General features: G+C 46.3%; 1 protein-coding gene across 1 annotated transcript in view; it reads right to left on the bottom strand.

Moving 5' to 3' along the window:
• Positions 1-13,061, bottom strand: part of ITIH5 (inter-alpha-trypsin inhibitor heavy chain 5) — a 43,318-nt gene that overhangs the window by 16,026 nt on the left and 14,231 nt on the right. The window contains exon 5 of the mRNA XM_082308387.1: positions 12,380-12,496. Within this exon, the coding sequence (XP_082164513.1) occupies positions 12,380-12,496 (117 nt within the window). The remainder of the gene's footprint in view (positions 1-12,379; positions 12,497-13,061) is intronic.

Here is a 13,061-nt window from a genome sequence, read left to right as displayed (position 1 = left end):
CTCTGTTGTTTCTGAGAACAAGGCAAGAGGAAAAATAATCTTGCTTTGGTCTTTTTGCAGAGAGAACACATCTCACCTCCAGTGTGCTCAGAAATTCGTTTTGACATTCTTGCCTGCGTTCAGCCAAAAGAAAAGGAAAAGAAAAGGAGAAACAGAGAGCAGCAGTGTAGTTTGTGTGTACACAGCATCCAAGCTAGAACTGCAGAGGGGTCTGGAGGGAACTGAAGCAGACTTTCCTAGAAAAAGCAGCACTTCCCCACACCCTCATACAGGGGCCAAACATGGGGCTGGAACCATCTCTCTCTCCCCCCTTCTTTCATTCTCTCTTTCCTTTTTGTCACAGTTAAGTCATTTCCATGGCATCTGAGTCAGTTCTTCCCAGGAAAAAGTTCTGTCATATTTTAATGCACATGCACAGCCAGCCTGGATTCTGGCATCTCTACCATGTGCTTGTCTCTGCAATTTCAAAAAAAAAAAAAAAAAAAAAACTTTGAATGTGTAATATATAGACATACAAACGTATGTACAAGTGTGTGTATGTGAACATGGTTTTGCTCCAAAGCAAACATAATGAGGGAGGCCATATGGTTCATTCTCCTGTAGCTTTTACCTCACCCCCAGTAAAAATAAAGGGTGGGATTCAGCTTTCCCAACTCAGTCATCAGAAAGCTGGGCATTGCATCTAATCCCTCCCCAAGCAGGTGAAAGACACCTCCAGAGAGTAATCCATCCCATCTGTTTTGGATGGGGTTTAGGATGGGCTGAGTCATTGTCTGGAAGTGCCTATCTCCCAGCATTGCCTCCAAGAGGTTGAGTAGCTCAACTATAGAGAAGGTGGGACTCACCTCAAGACCAAATCCTTCCCAGTCCTGAGCACTATAGTGCTTACTGGTGCCAAAAGGAGCTGAACTGGCTCTCCATCTCTCCCAGAGTGCTCTGAATTGCCTGGCTCATCCTAGGTGTTTCCACCTCTCCTCCCAGCTCATAAGGGCCTCCAGGTTCATACTAAAGACTGCAGTCCTCACGGGATGAAAACACACACTTTGCTACCAATATCCCTCACCCATAAATGGGCTGCGGGAGAGACGTGGCTTCCCTCCGGAGGGCTGGATATGATTCAGTAGCTGGCAGGCAAAAGCAACTTTAAATAAGGAGAATATCTTGGTAAAAGTGCACTGCTTGAAAACCTTCAGTACGCAGCTATGACTGAGCGCTCCTGGTACCCAGCCCTCTCCTCCAGTCTCCACCAGCCCCCAGGCAAGGACCTGCAAAGCTCTTCGTGCAGAGAGTGCCTGGCAGCGGCTTCAGCCGGGACACGGCAGCAGGTTTCTCGTTCTGGCCTTGTAAGGCCACAGCTGGAACTTCTTCTGGCTCCGAGGAGCTAAGGGCTGAGACTGCCGTGGGATTCCCAAGCTGCTCCGCTGCCGATGGAGTCTTTGCACTTCCACTTCTGCCTGGCCCCAGTGAGTCATTGCACTGAAACTTATGCCAAAGGCGCTCTCCTGCAAGGCAGAAAATTAACCATTTCTTCCCTGCTGAGGGCCAGATCGTTACTCCACGGCTGTGCATACGACAGTGGTTCATTTTGGGGATAAACTGGGCACAGATCTAACCCACTCACACTGAGGAAAACCAGTTTAAGGGTCCAGCACCCTTGTATCAGGTGCTGTAAGGTGAAACACTTCTTCCAGCATGTTTGCCTGGGTAGATGCATTTTTGCGTGGAGGGTGGAGCAAGGATTAAGGGAGAGGGTGGCAGGAAGTAATAATACAGAACAGCTGGAAAAAATCCATTTTCACTAGTTGGGAAAGGATTGTAGCTGTCAGAGACAAGTTTTAAATGAGGATTTAAAAGAGGATTACTCAGTGGAAGAAGGTTCCTCCGTTTCCCTCAAATTAGCATGGACAAAATTGAGCTGAAAGGTGGAAACTGAATTGCCATTCCAATGCATTTGAGTCAAAAAGCTGTGCTGGTGAATGAGCTGTCAGCACAGCTGGAACCTAGGGCTTGAAACACCACCTCCAGGGCTCCAAAATATCACTCCCCAAATCTGGAGCAGAAGAGTCATGGTCTACAGCTGAGGGCAGGTGGGATGACCATGGCTGCCAGGGAGCAATCACAGTTTTTGTCTGTGCTTCAGAAATTATGAGAAGCTGAAGATGGGCTTGCACTGTCTAAATGACCGATGTGCAGATAGTGTCTTCTCAAGCCTACAAGGTCAGAGACAAGCCATCTCCCAGACACCACTCTGGTCTTCCTTGTCACCTCCACACTGATACATGGACATGCAACACAACTGCTGCTCTTCTGGTTCTTGCTTGCTAAAGGCCCTGCATCACAGCCAAGGTGATTTGGGGCTGTATGAACCCCAGCAACAGCAGGAAGAGAACTCCCTCAGCTACACTCCAGTTTGGCTGTGAATTGTCACCTTTGTGCTTGGCCCTTGGGGCTAGCTCCGACAGACCGCACTTAGCTTAAACACTGGTGGAGCAAAGCATGGGAAGAGACACACTCCCATGGGAGAGCTGAGAGCCTTCAGTCCTTTTTTGGGTCAAAGAGCTGCCTCAGAGACATCTGGGATGATGTCAGACCATCTGGGCACCTTTTAGGAGGAATCTGAGTCCCGGTGACATTTCTCTCACAGTCTCTTGTTTGAGGAGCAGGGTGAGGGCAAAGCCTGGCTACCCTGAAAGCTGTGCAGTTCAAAGGGAGACAATGCGTGGTTGTTAGACGCTGTGGCATTGCCAGACGTTGGCCCTGCTATGAAGCAAGGGGGGAATTCAAGCACCTCATTATAATGCATGCCCCAAGCCCACGTATTCACACTTTCCATTGCCCGAGAGCATTTGTAAGTGCTTCATCCTAGGCCCACATCCTCTGTGCAAGCTTCATGTCAGCCCATTAAAAAAAAAAAAAATCAAAAGACTTTCAGTTCATGCTGAATCCAATTCTGTACCGACAGCGGGTCTCTGCAGCACTGTAGTGTAACTCAGCCCCTCTTGGAAAAGGTTTCCAAATGCAGAGGGAGCTCCCCCAGCACCCACCCTGCCAGTGCCTCTGAGGTCACTTGGCAATCCTCAGCTGCACCCTGCACGCCCAAACACAGCTGGCATCTGCCCTCGCAACGGCTGGGCAGTGAGACATCGACACCAGCGACACAGCCCCTTTCCAGCTTGAGCCAGCATCAGGGAACAGTGTGGGCTCAAGATCAGTCAAAGACCATGGCTACCAGAAAGAAAAGCGTTCACAACCAAAGCCTTTGGAAAGCAGTATCCATTGGCTGAAAGCGCTGCACGAGGACAGTCTGCAGACAGCAGACATGGGATCATCCGCAACCATATACTGAAGGATGCCACAACTAGAAGACAAAATTTCAGTAGGCTTTACTTTGGCCTTCCAGATCCCCTGTGAGAGACCATATTTGACAAGAAGGGAGCTAAGGCACAAGATGTAAGCTCAGAGGGAATTAGGAACCCACAGCTCCATCCAGTAACTTGTCTGAGAGTGCAGCAGCGCAGAGAAGGGCTCAGAAACCAAATCTCCTGCAGCGAGAAGGAGACAAGTACAAGTAAATATGTTGTTTGGCAAAACAGTGCAAGGAAGCACAGGGAGAAAAAAAACAGAAGAGCTCCCCTCTCCCCTTCAATATCCTCTATGCTTTGGTTCATATCTTTCCCCTTTCCAAACATGCACAGGCAGCTGATAAAAAGGTCCAGGGATGGTTTTTCCAAGCTACAACAACAATATCTGGTCAAATCTGCCCATAGTCTGTCAGAGGGATTAACACTGTGACTTAAGGAAAGGCTGGCATCAAAGTCGCACCTGAAATGGTGCTGTCGAGGTCAGACAAGGTACTGCCATAGACTTGGTTTGGGATCCAGTAGCCAAGGGAAAGGCGGTGTGAGCTCCACTGCCATTTTACAGGGAGGAGCTGAGGTACAGAGAGAACAAAGGTTTGGGCAGTATCACTCCTGCTGAGGTCTGAAGCCGTATCTTGTGAGTTTTGCTTTCCTCTATGTTCCAGTTTCCTTTCTGCCCACGCAATGCAGATCACATGCCAGTTGCCAGCAACAGGGACTTTTCTACCAAAAATGGGTTTTAACCCACAAGTGTATCCTTGGATTTTTTTTTACCTTCCTCCATCCCCCTCTTGGGGAGGACAATCTGCCCTTTCTTCCTCTGCAGGGAGCGCCACGCAGTTCAGGGACTGCAGCTAACCCTCTCCCTGTCAATATATCTTTTGTGCTTTCTTCCTGGCAGACACTGATCACGTAACCAAGGAAAACTCCTTCACAATTCTGGACAACAAGCATTTTGTTTTACCCTGACACTGGCCTGTGACGGGAGGGAGTTTAGTTGTAGAGCCCTGGACAATAAAAGTCTGTCTCCAGTCCATGGTCCAGTCTCCTCTGCCTGAACATCAGGGATCTCTTGCTAGTAACTTGAACACTGCTGACTCCCTGTATGGCCTTAGAAAAAGTTGCTTTGTAGATTCCTGGTTTGCAAAAGAAATACTCCATCATTTAAAGCAACTGTTTCTATTGCCTTTTCTGACAAAGATTTTCCACTTAACATTCAGTAAATCACTTAGCTCCACATTTGTCCAGGGCATTTAAGCACTAAATTTCTGCTCAGTGGAAGATAAAACTGTCTTCAAGGATGTGGACAAGTTTAGCTACCAGTTGGGGTAACTCACTTCTCTAGCACCCAACAGCACGGGGGGTATAAATACATGAAAAACTGCAAGATGACCTGGTTTCTCAGGAACTGGAGTTTCATGTGCTCAGAGGGCAGAGCGTATGCTAGGTCTTTGCAATCTCATTGCACTGTTGAGGATATAAATAAATGCTTGTACAAAGTTTTAAGGAGGCAAGCTCTTATCAGCACCAAGCATCATTACTTCAAGCACTTATCAACAGCGCAGTGTGGATGACATTTGGAGCAGTAAATGTTTCCGTACAATAAGTCAAAGGGAAAAGTTTAAAGGCTGCCCCACAGTGCCATACTGAAATAACCCCGCTGCAAACAACACGGCTACTGGGTCAGACAGCCAGACTGACACAGCAGAGTATGAAAGCCACATTCTTGTCTTGTGCTTAGCTCATTTTAAGTGGGATCACATCCCATAACATGCCAGTCAGACACTCAAACCCCCACCCTGTCAGCATGACAAACAATTTCCATGGAGCCAGCAGCAAAAAGGTCAACACCAAGGGAAAAGTATCCCATACCCTCAATGCAGAGCTTGACATCTCTCCCTCTGCCCATCCTCAGAAGATGGAGTTAGGCCCAGCGCATGAAAACTGTTTCAACAACTCAGGACTTTCATTCTCTGTCACACAGATCAGCTGCCGACACAGTGCTGGGAAGAGTTGACATGCCCAAGAGACTGTCCACAGCACATGCCCTCGACTTCAGCAACCATTAGCTGCTACATTATGCAGCAGGAGTTGGGCTGACACACAGGTTGCTATGCTTTTCATGTTGATTAGCCTCCATTCTTCACCATGTAGCCACTCTCTCACAGCGGGTGCCTCAGTAGTCAGAAGCCTGCCAGGTTTGGAGCTCTCTAGCCCCTTCTCAGAACCCCCTGCCTGCGCATGTAACCTGCTAGGAGAGGGACATTGCTCCTTCACAGAGAGATGTTTCCTCTCCATGGAGAAAAGATCTGTGCTATTTCACCAAGGAAACATTGCACCGTTCCTACTGAGGGAGGAGATATTCTTTCTCCATGAGAAAGAGTGCTGTACTTCCACAGCGATGAAGTATCTGTTATCCGTCTGCAGAGGCTGTGACTCTGTAGCCACCTCCTCTCATAGCCCTGGCCCTTTTTCCCTGAACTGTGATACTTCCTACTTTTAGATGTGACTTCCCCATTTTCACCTCCAGTGAGTGAGGGGTGATGACGATGGTTGGTTGGTTGGAGCAAAGACCCAGCACTTTTGCTCAGGGTTAGCATTAAGCAATACAAGAGCACTAAATTGTTCTTTAAAAAAAGCAAACTTGCCTGTTTCCCCACCTGAGAGCATGCCACGGGGCCCTCACTGTCCTCCAACACCTCCTCTCCTTCCTGTTTTCCCCATTTCCAAATCCCCTCAGCATCTCCAGGATCCCAACTCCCTCCTGCATATCCCTGTCTCCAAACCTTCCCCTGCCTGCTTCCATGCTAAGCCACTGCCTCAGGCACGAGCGCAGGCCAAGTCTTTGCCCAAAACTCTGCAGAGAAGAGAGCAGATGTTTTGGAGAAGATGAAGTCACTACATCAGGGGTAACTATCCAAGCAAAAGCTCCCTCCTTATGACACAGGTAGCATCATATCCCTCATTCCTACGGGACTTCAAATTACATCATGTGGACCTCAGAGTCAGAGCTGCCTGTGAACACCGTTTGATGACTTCATACAGTAATATAACATGGAAGACCTCACTCCAGCAAGCTTCCACAGAAGGTCCCACAAGCACTTCTGAGATTCAAATGCTCTTCACAGTTAGAAACAGACTGTCCCAGCTGGGCGATGTGTAGTACACACCTCATATTAGAGTGCAGGGGTATTTACTTGGAAATAGCAATGTTAGACTAACAGCTTAAGTCTTGGCAAAGATGAGGTGTCTTTTAGACTCGGGAAATCTTGTACAGCCGTAAGCCCAGCCATGGATTTGCCAGCTAAACAGACAAGACTCTGCAGAGACAAGCACAGACAAAGAAAATAACCTACCTAAGTTCACATAACAGATCCATGATGAAAACACAAATAGAAACCAGGTTTGCCTTCCAGGTATTGCTCCAGCAACTGGAAAAACACAATTCCAGCTTGGAAAGGACTGTTAAAGAAACCCAGATCTACAGCTTCATAGACTTGCATGTGTATGCTAGGGCCTTGAGCATACTAATAGGCTTTAATGGCTCTGACCAGCCCCACCTGGGGCCTCCACCCACACTCCTGCCCATTTCAGCTCCAGCCTGGGCCCTCAGTCCCAGTTTGAGTCTCAGACCAAAAGTTATCCTGTAGCTGTTTCTAGCTCTGTTACAGCTATGCCTGGTCATAGACCTCAACAACCCTGATCCATGGACTGACTTCCCAGCTTGATTTTGCCCCTTCCTTTTCACTATGGACTTGTCTGGTGATCACTGGGCCGTGTCTGTCACTTCAGTAACACCTGTTTTCAGTTCATCCTTTGGTGAATTCAGCAAAGGTCCCATTGAAACCCTTGGGAGAACTCTCAGTGTCTTCGTGGGGTTTCAGTTCAAGCCTCAGCAGCATTTCCATACCAGACGCTGCAGTTGCCTTTGCATCCTATTTACTCTGAACCCAATTAAGCGGTCTTCCTGGGAAATCCTGTCTCTACTTCTACTACCTCAACATGGAGCAAATCAGCTGGGGGTATGTTGGCTGTTAGTCCTGAGACCAGAAACAGATGCTCCATGTCTGGAACATCTGAGGGCATCTTGCTCTGAAGGTTACTTGTTTCTCTGTATGACTCTGTCATTATTTATAAATTTTAGGGTTTGGGGAAGGCAGATTATTTTGCTGCATGACAGGTACTTGCACCTTTCTTGGAATCTGACAAATTAAGGTCTATATGGATCTGACATCTTATTTACTGTAGTAGTTCTTATATTCCATATTTACATCTACAGAGAGGACTGAGACGACGCAGCTGTTGTGTATTCCCAAGTAGGAGGCAGCTGCATGAAGCTGTCAGTGCTGGAGACACTGCAGACAGTCCTCCTGTGTTCACTCAGGTTGTTGCTTTCCAATAGAAATGGAAAAGCCGACAAATCTTTCCTCTTCACAGTAGCTTTAAACTCACTAAAGGCTGTAATTAGAATTAGCATTTTTTCCAAAGTCCCCTGGTGATTTAAGGTAGTTCTCCTGGGCAGCAGCCATTATTTGGACGAGTAGTCGACAGGCCCGCAGCCAGCTCTGCAGTAACCAGCAGAAGTCAGCGGAGTTTGGAGTGAGAACATGGAATGTTCAAGTGCCTGTCTGCTCTCACCACCCTGAAACTGCTCAGAGGGAGCCTGTGTGCCGAGGCACAGAGGTTTAGGGATATGTGTATATAAGGCCCTCGGGCCCTCAGAAGGGCTCAGACAGCGTGGGTCACAGATCAAGGGTACCGACAGTGTCCCTTGGATGGATGCAGGCAAATAAACTGAAGCATTTGCAAATACGCAGCAGGTCCCAGCTTCAGTTGAGTTCCTCCTAAAGCAATTAACCTCAAAGAAAATTACAGTCTGGCACACCACCATTGACAAGTTGCCAGGCTTGCGGTGTAGCCAACTGTTTAACTGAGTGTGTGGGCATTTATTGCCTGGGGGAAAGGTAAGGTGAAATGAATTTGTGGTTGAAACAACTACATTTTACCTCATGTCTGCAAAATATCTGCAAATCCATCCTCTTGTGGGCATATTCATAGCTTGGAACATGCTTATTCTGTAACACTGAATTGCAGGCTGATAAAGGTCCTTTTTTCACCATGTTTAGTGAAGCTGGGGATAATCATGGCAATCACAAGGTGGTGAACCTATAACTGGCCCCTCTTTCTCCTAGTTACACCAATGTAAAACTGCCATGTCCCCCTCTACCTGGCCAAAGGTACCATAAAATCAGCAGGTCAGACTGCTCAAAGGGCAAATCATTTTGCTTCCCAGTAAACCTTGCAGATATAACCTGTTCCCCAGGCTCTTCTGGCTCCTGTTAAAAGCAACTAATCCACACAGATCTTACTGTCTCTTTTCAAATGAAGGAACAAAGCTTATGAGGACAAAACCAGTATTTTCCTTCCCAGTAGGACAGCAGTAATGACGTGCAAAGTCTTGAACACATGAAGAATTTTTTTACCATCATGCTCAAGAGTTTTCATAGAATCACAGAATCATAGAATCATAGAATGGCTTGGACTGGAAGGGACCTTAAAGAGCACCTAACTCCAACCCCCCTGCCATGGGCAGGGATGCCACCCACTAGACCAGGTTGCTGAGGGCCCCGTCCAACCTGGCCTTGAACACTGCCAGGGACGGGCCATCCACAACCTCTCTGGGCAACCTGTTCCAAAGCCTCACCACCCTCATAGTGAAGAATTTTTTCTTAACATCTAATCTAAATCTCCCCTCTTTCAGTTTGAAACCGTTTCCCCTTGTCCTATCACTATTTGCCCTTATAAAGAGTCTCTATTTTTCTCTTCCTGAACTTTATCTCCCTGCCACTGCCAGAAGGTGACTGTCACAAAGGCCCAGATTCTCAATGGAGGTGGACTGCTGTAACTGAGTCTGCTAGACATCACGAGAGTTCAGAAGCTGTGAAAACTGCAGGAGGAATATGCACGTTAGCTGATCGCCCCCACAAAACTAATATATGTCTCAGTGATGTGAGGGGAATGTCTCAAGGGTCTTACTGATTTGATTTAAGCTGATCATTCAGGCTCACTGTATGTGTTTGCAACTGGGTCTGGACATCTTGTTGCTTCAAAGACTGAGGTATCTTAGCAAGAAAGGGATGACACAAACAGAAAACAATTCATGTAGGGAAAGGAAAACCTTGGGAGAGGAAAAGAGAAATGACTCACAATTAGATTGTGGGAACTGCAGGATGCATGAAATCCTGACCCCATTTGAGTCACTTTGCCATTAACTTCATGAAGGCAGGTGACCGAAGAGTACAAAAGTTCCTTGAGTTACTGTAGAAAAGGGTGCGCAGCTGAAGTTTCTCATCCTTGCTTACATAAGCCTAAAAACTGTCCTTTGCCATAGTTACTGCAGCTGACCTGCAAGAGCACTCTTTACAAATGCTGACTGTATTTTTAGCTGATCTTGCATGTGACTCAGTAGAGAGAAATGAGGAAAGACAGTCCCATGGGAATTCCCAGCTCTCTACACGCCACCATAGATTACCACAGCTGCAGGAGTCCAAGAGAAAAGAAGAAAAGGAGGCATTTCCTCTGCTCAGATGTATCCTGCCACCAGGGGACGTGTCTGTAATTTAACAAACATCTTAATAACAACAACAATTAGGTAAAAAGGCCACTGAGCAGAAATGGGCCATGGCTGTAACTGATCACACTTTCTTAATGTATCAAAAGAGGCATATTATTCAGCCAGTCCTAGATTTTGGTCTTTTCTTGACTAATCTGTGTGGGGTTTTTATGATTTCGTCATAATTCCATGAAGTTCTATTTTTTGGAGCGCTTGAAATCAGAGGCAGATAAGTGCTTCCTGCACATAGCACTCCTCCATAACGTACCTGTGGTTCTCCATAAAAAAGAGTATATCTGAGATAACAGGGCAAAAAATTGGGTACGTCCTCAACAAAAGTTCTGGCTAGATAGTTCTCTCACTTCAGGCTCAAGAGGTGCCTATTTGTACCTAAATGGCCTGAGGTTTATGTATGTATAGCAGTAGGAGCTGGCTAGGCTATGAAGTAGGCCTTCAAGGGTTAATCCTTGGCCACGTTGTTTCCAGTAAGTATATGGAAAAGAAACACTAACAAGCTTAGGAAGAGAATAAAAGCTTTCATAGTACAAGGTTAATTTGCTGACCTAAGGTACCACTTGCGCAGCTCACACTAGCACCAAAGCCCTTCAGAGTCTTAATCTCCCTGGTTCAGCGCTGTATCGCTGACTGCTTTCAGCATGCAGGACTGGGTGCATTTGCACAGCATCTGTTTATTCTGTGAGGCAAGGCAGACATTTTTCAGCAGAAGGATAACAGAAAGCCAAGAGCCAGGCTCTGTCCGCAGGAATTTGTAAAGATTCAAAGGCATCTTCATTCAAGACCTGATTCAGCATAGTACTAGGTATGTTTGTTGACAACTCTGCTGCTCCAGTCACTGGGGAAGGTAATTAGGAGCCATAAAAGTCATACTCCATTTTAGCTCACAGTGGAGATAATTTGATTTAGTAGGGGACACAGCTTCTAAATTAAGATTTATGATCACCGTTGAAACCAGACGGTAGCAGAGAGAGAAAGGCGTATATACCCCCAACGTCCTTGTTCAAAGACAGAGAACTGTCAGAGAATGACCATGGTCTGTGTTTGTCAAGGACATTTGGGCAGGTGTTGGTTGTCAAGGGAAAAAAAAGGCTCTTAAATAACCACAGTTTCCACAAATATCACCATGTTCCAGGCAGTCGACCAAGGAGCCTGAATGGACTAATTAGAGTTCCTTAAATGGCCAAGATGCAAGCCCAAGCCACTGGCCTTCAGTCATTCTAGTAATGTTACAACAGGACACCATCCGTACAAGCTGAAACTGCCTGATATTGGTGTCAACCTATGTGGAAAGTGTCACTTTCCACTGTCATTAGCTCGGCCATGGTGAGGAAGTAGAAGGTAAAGATGTGGCCATTCACCAGAGAGAAGCCAACTAACTTCTCCATATCTCATGCTTGCGGGGCAAGTCTTCAATGGAAGGAAACAATACTAACCCTACCAGGACTTTTCTTCTTTTCTGCACAGATACGTAAGATGAAAACTGAACTTACCTCTCCAGTGTGAGTGCAGACCTGAGATATATCTGTCAAATCATTCAGAACAGAAATGAAGTTTTAATTCATCTCTGCTTCTAGTTTAGACTGATGATATTGTGTTGAGAAAGAGAGTATATTTCCCCAAGCACAGTCTGCCTCTAGCTGAGACTGATAATACTGTGCTGAGAGAAAGAGTATATTCCCCCAGGCACGGTGTCCTTCCAAGCCAACTACCTGGCTCCTGAACTGGAGACAGTTTCCATGTGTCCATCTCAGAGAACTGAAGAAGCAAAAACGTTTAGGCACCAGCCTGAAGCCTCCATGTCAAAGGTCAATTTTAAGCATTGGTGATGTTACATTCAGCTTGGTATGTTGGCTCATGTTAAGATCTGTGCCCTGGAAGAACGTCTGAGATTTGTGCTGAAAGACTCAGATTCTCAAACAGGAAAAACTGACCTTTCTTTCAACAGGACTCATTGAGTTATGCATTGCTAAGTGTTTTGCCAGGGTAATTTAAAGACATCAATATCTTTTTCTCTGCTGTTAAGCTGGATACAATGGACTGCTGAATGCACTTTGCTGGGAATTCTCCCTGTTCTGCCTCTCTTCAAACTGCCCAGAACAGAACTGCCCAGGACAATCCTATCTGCAGCATCCTAGCTCAGTTTTGACAGCACCGGCCTTTTTTACAGAGTGATGAAGTCCTCTGCACTTCTTATTTCCATCCCATTCCCGCTAACATGATAATTTCTCATTGCAGGTAGATCATCTCGCCTTGAGGTTTCTTCAGAGCCTCCTCTCACCTCAGACGTAGCAAACATTTTGCAGAAGAACCCATCTGGTGAGATGAAGTCTGAACCAAGCTCTCTGCAACCTTACAGCCAACCAGTCTATAATAAATGCAAGGACCTCACCTGTCTAAGTTTCGTTCCCACCATGGAAGCACTGCTGTCAAGCACAAAGACAACGTTCTTTGGCAGTGGAGGAAGATCTGTGGGAGCGAAGTAGTGCACGAAATACCCACTAAGAATCTGTGAAAGAGCAAGGAAGTCAGGAATCAAAGGCAGATCATGATGCAATGTTCCACACACATCATTATGGGATATTTGGTTGGGCACACCTGATCCTGCTTTCAATGTCTGTGTCTACATTGGAGGATATAAGTGCTCCTTTGTACCCCTCTTAATCCTGGCCTCTTGTTTTATCCAGAGTGGGGGAACCTACTGGAGCTCTCCACATCTTCCATGGTGGATATTGGGTTTCCTTCCAAATGCAGTAAGAATATAACATATGTACCCAGGAATCAGAACCACCACATGCATTTAGGGAACTGGCCTTGTATCCAGATACATACAGCCAGTATATTGAGAAACTGAAAAGCAGATACAAAAAAGAAACTCAATGAAGTAGTTACCTGTGGTTTTTAAGTCCATCTTGTGGCTGCCAACTGACTGGTTTTATTTTGGATAGTTCTTACAAGATGGAGAAGTAGCCTTCACTTGGAAACCATTTTCCAGGACATTTGGAGCATGCAAGACAATTGAACCATCTCAGGTATAGTTAATAAAACAGAAAAGATGAGTCATGAGTACAGTA

This window comes from Platalea leucorodia (assembly GCF_965183815.1).
Source record: "Platalea leucorodia genome assembly, chromosome: 4".
Lineage (NCBI taxonomy): Eukaryota > Metazoa > Chordata > Aves > Pelecaniformes > Threskiornithidae > Platalea > Platalea leucorodia.
This window is presented reverse-complemented; position numbering and strand designations above follow the sequence as displayed.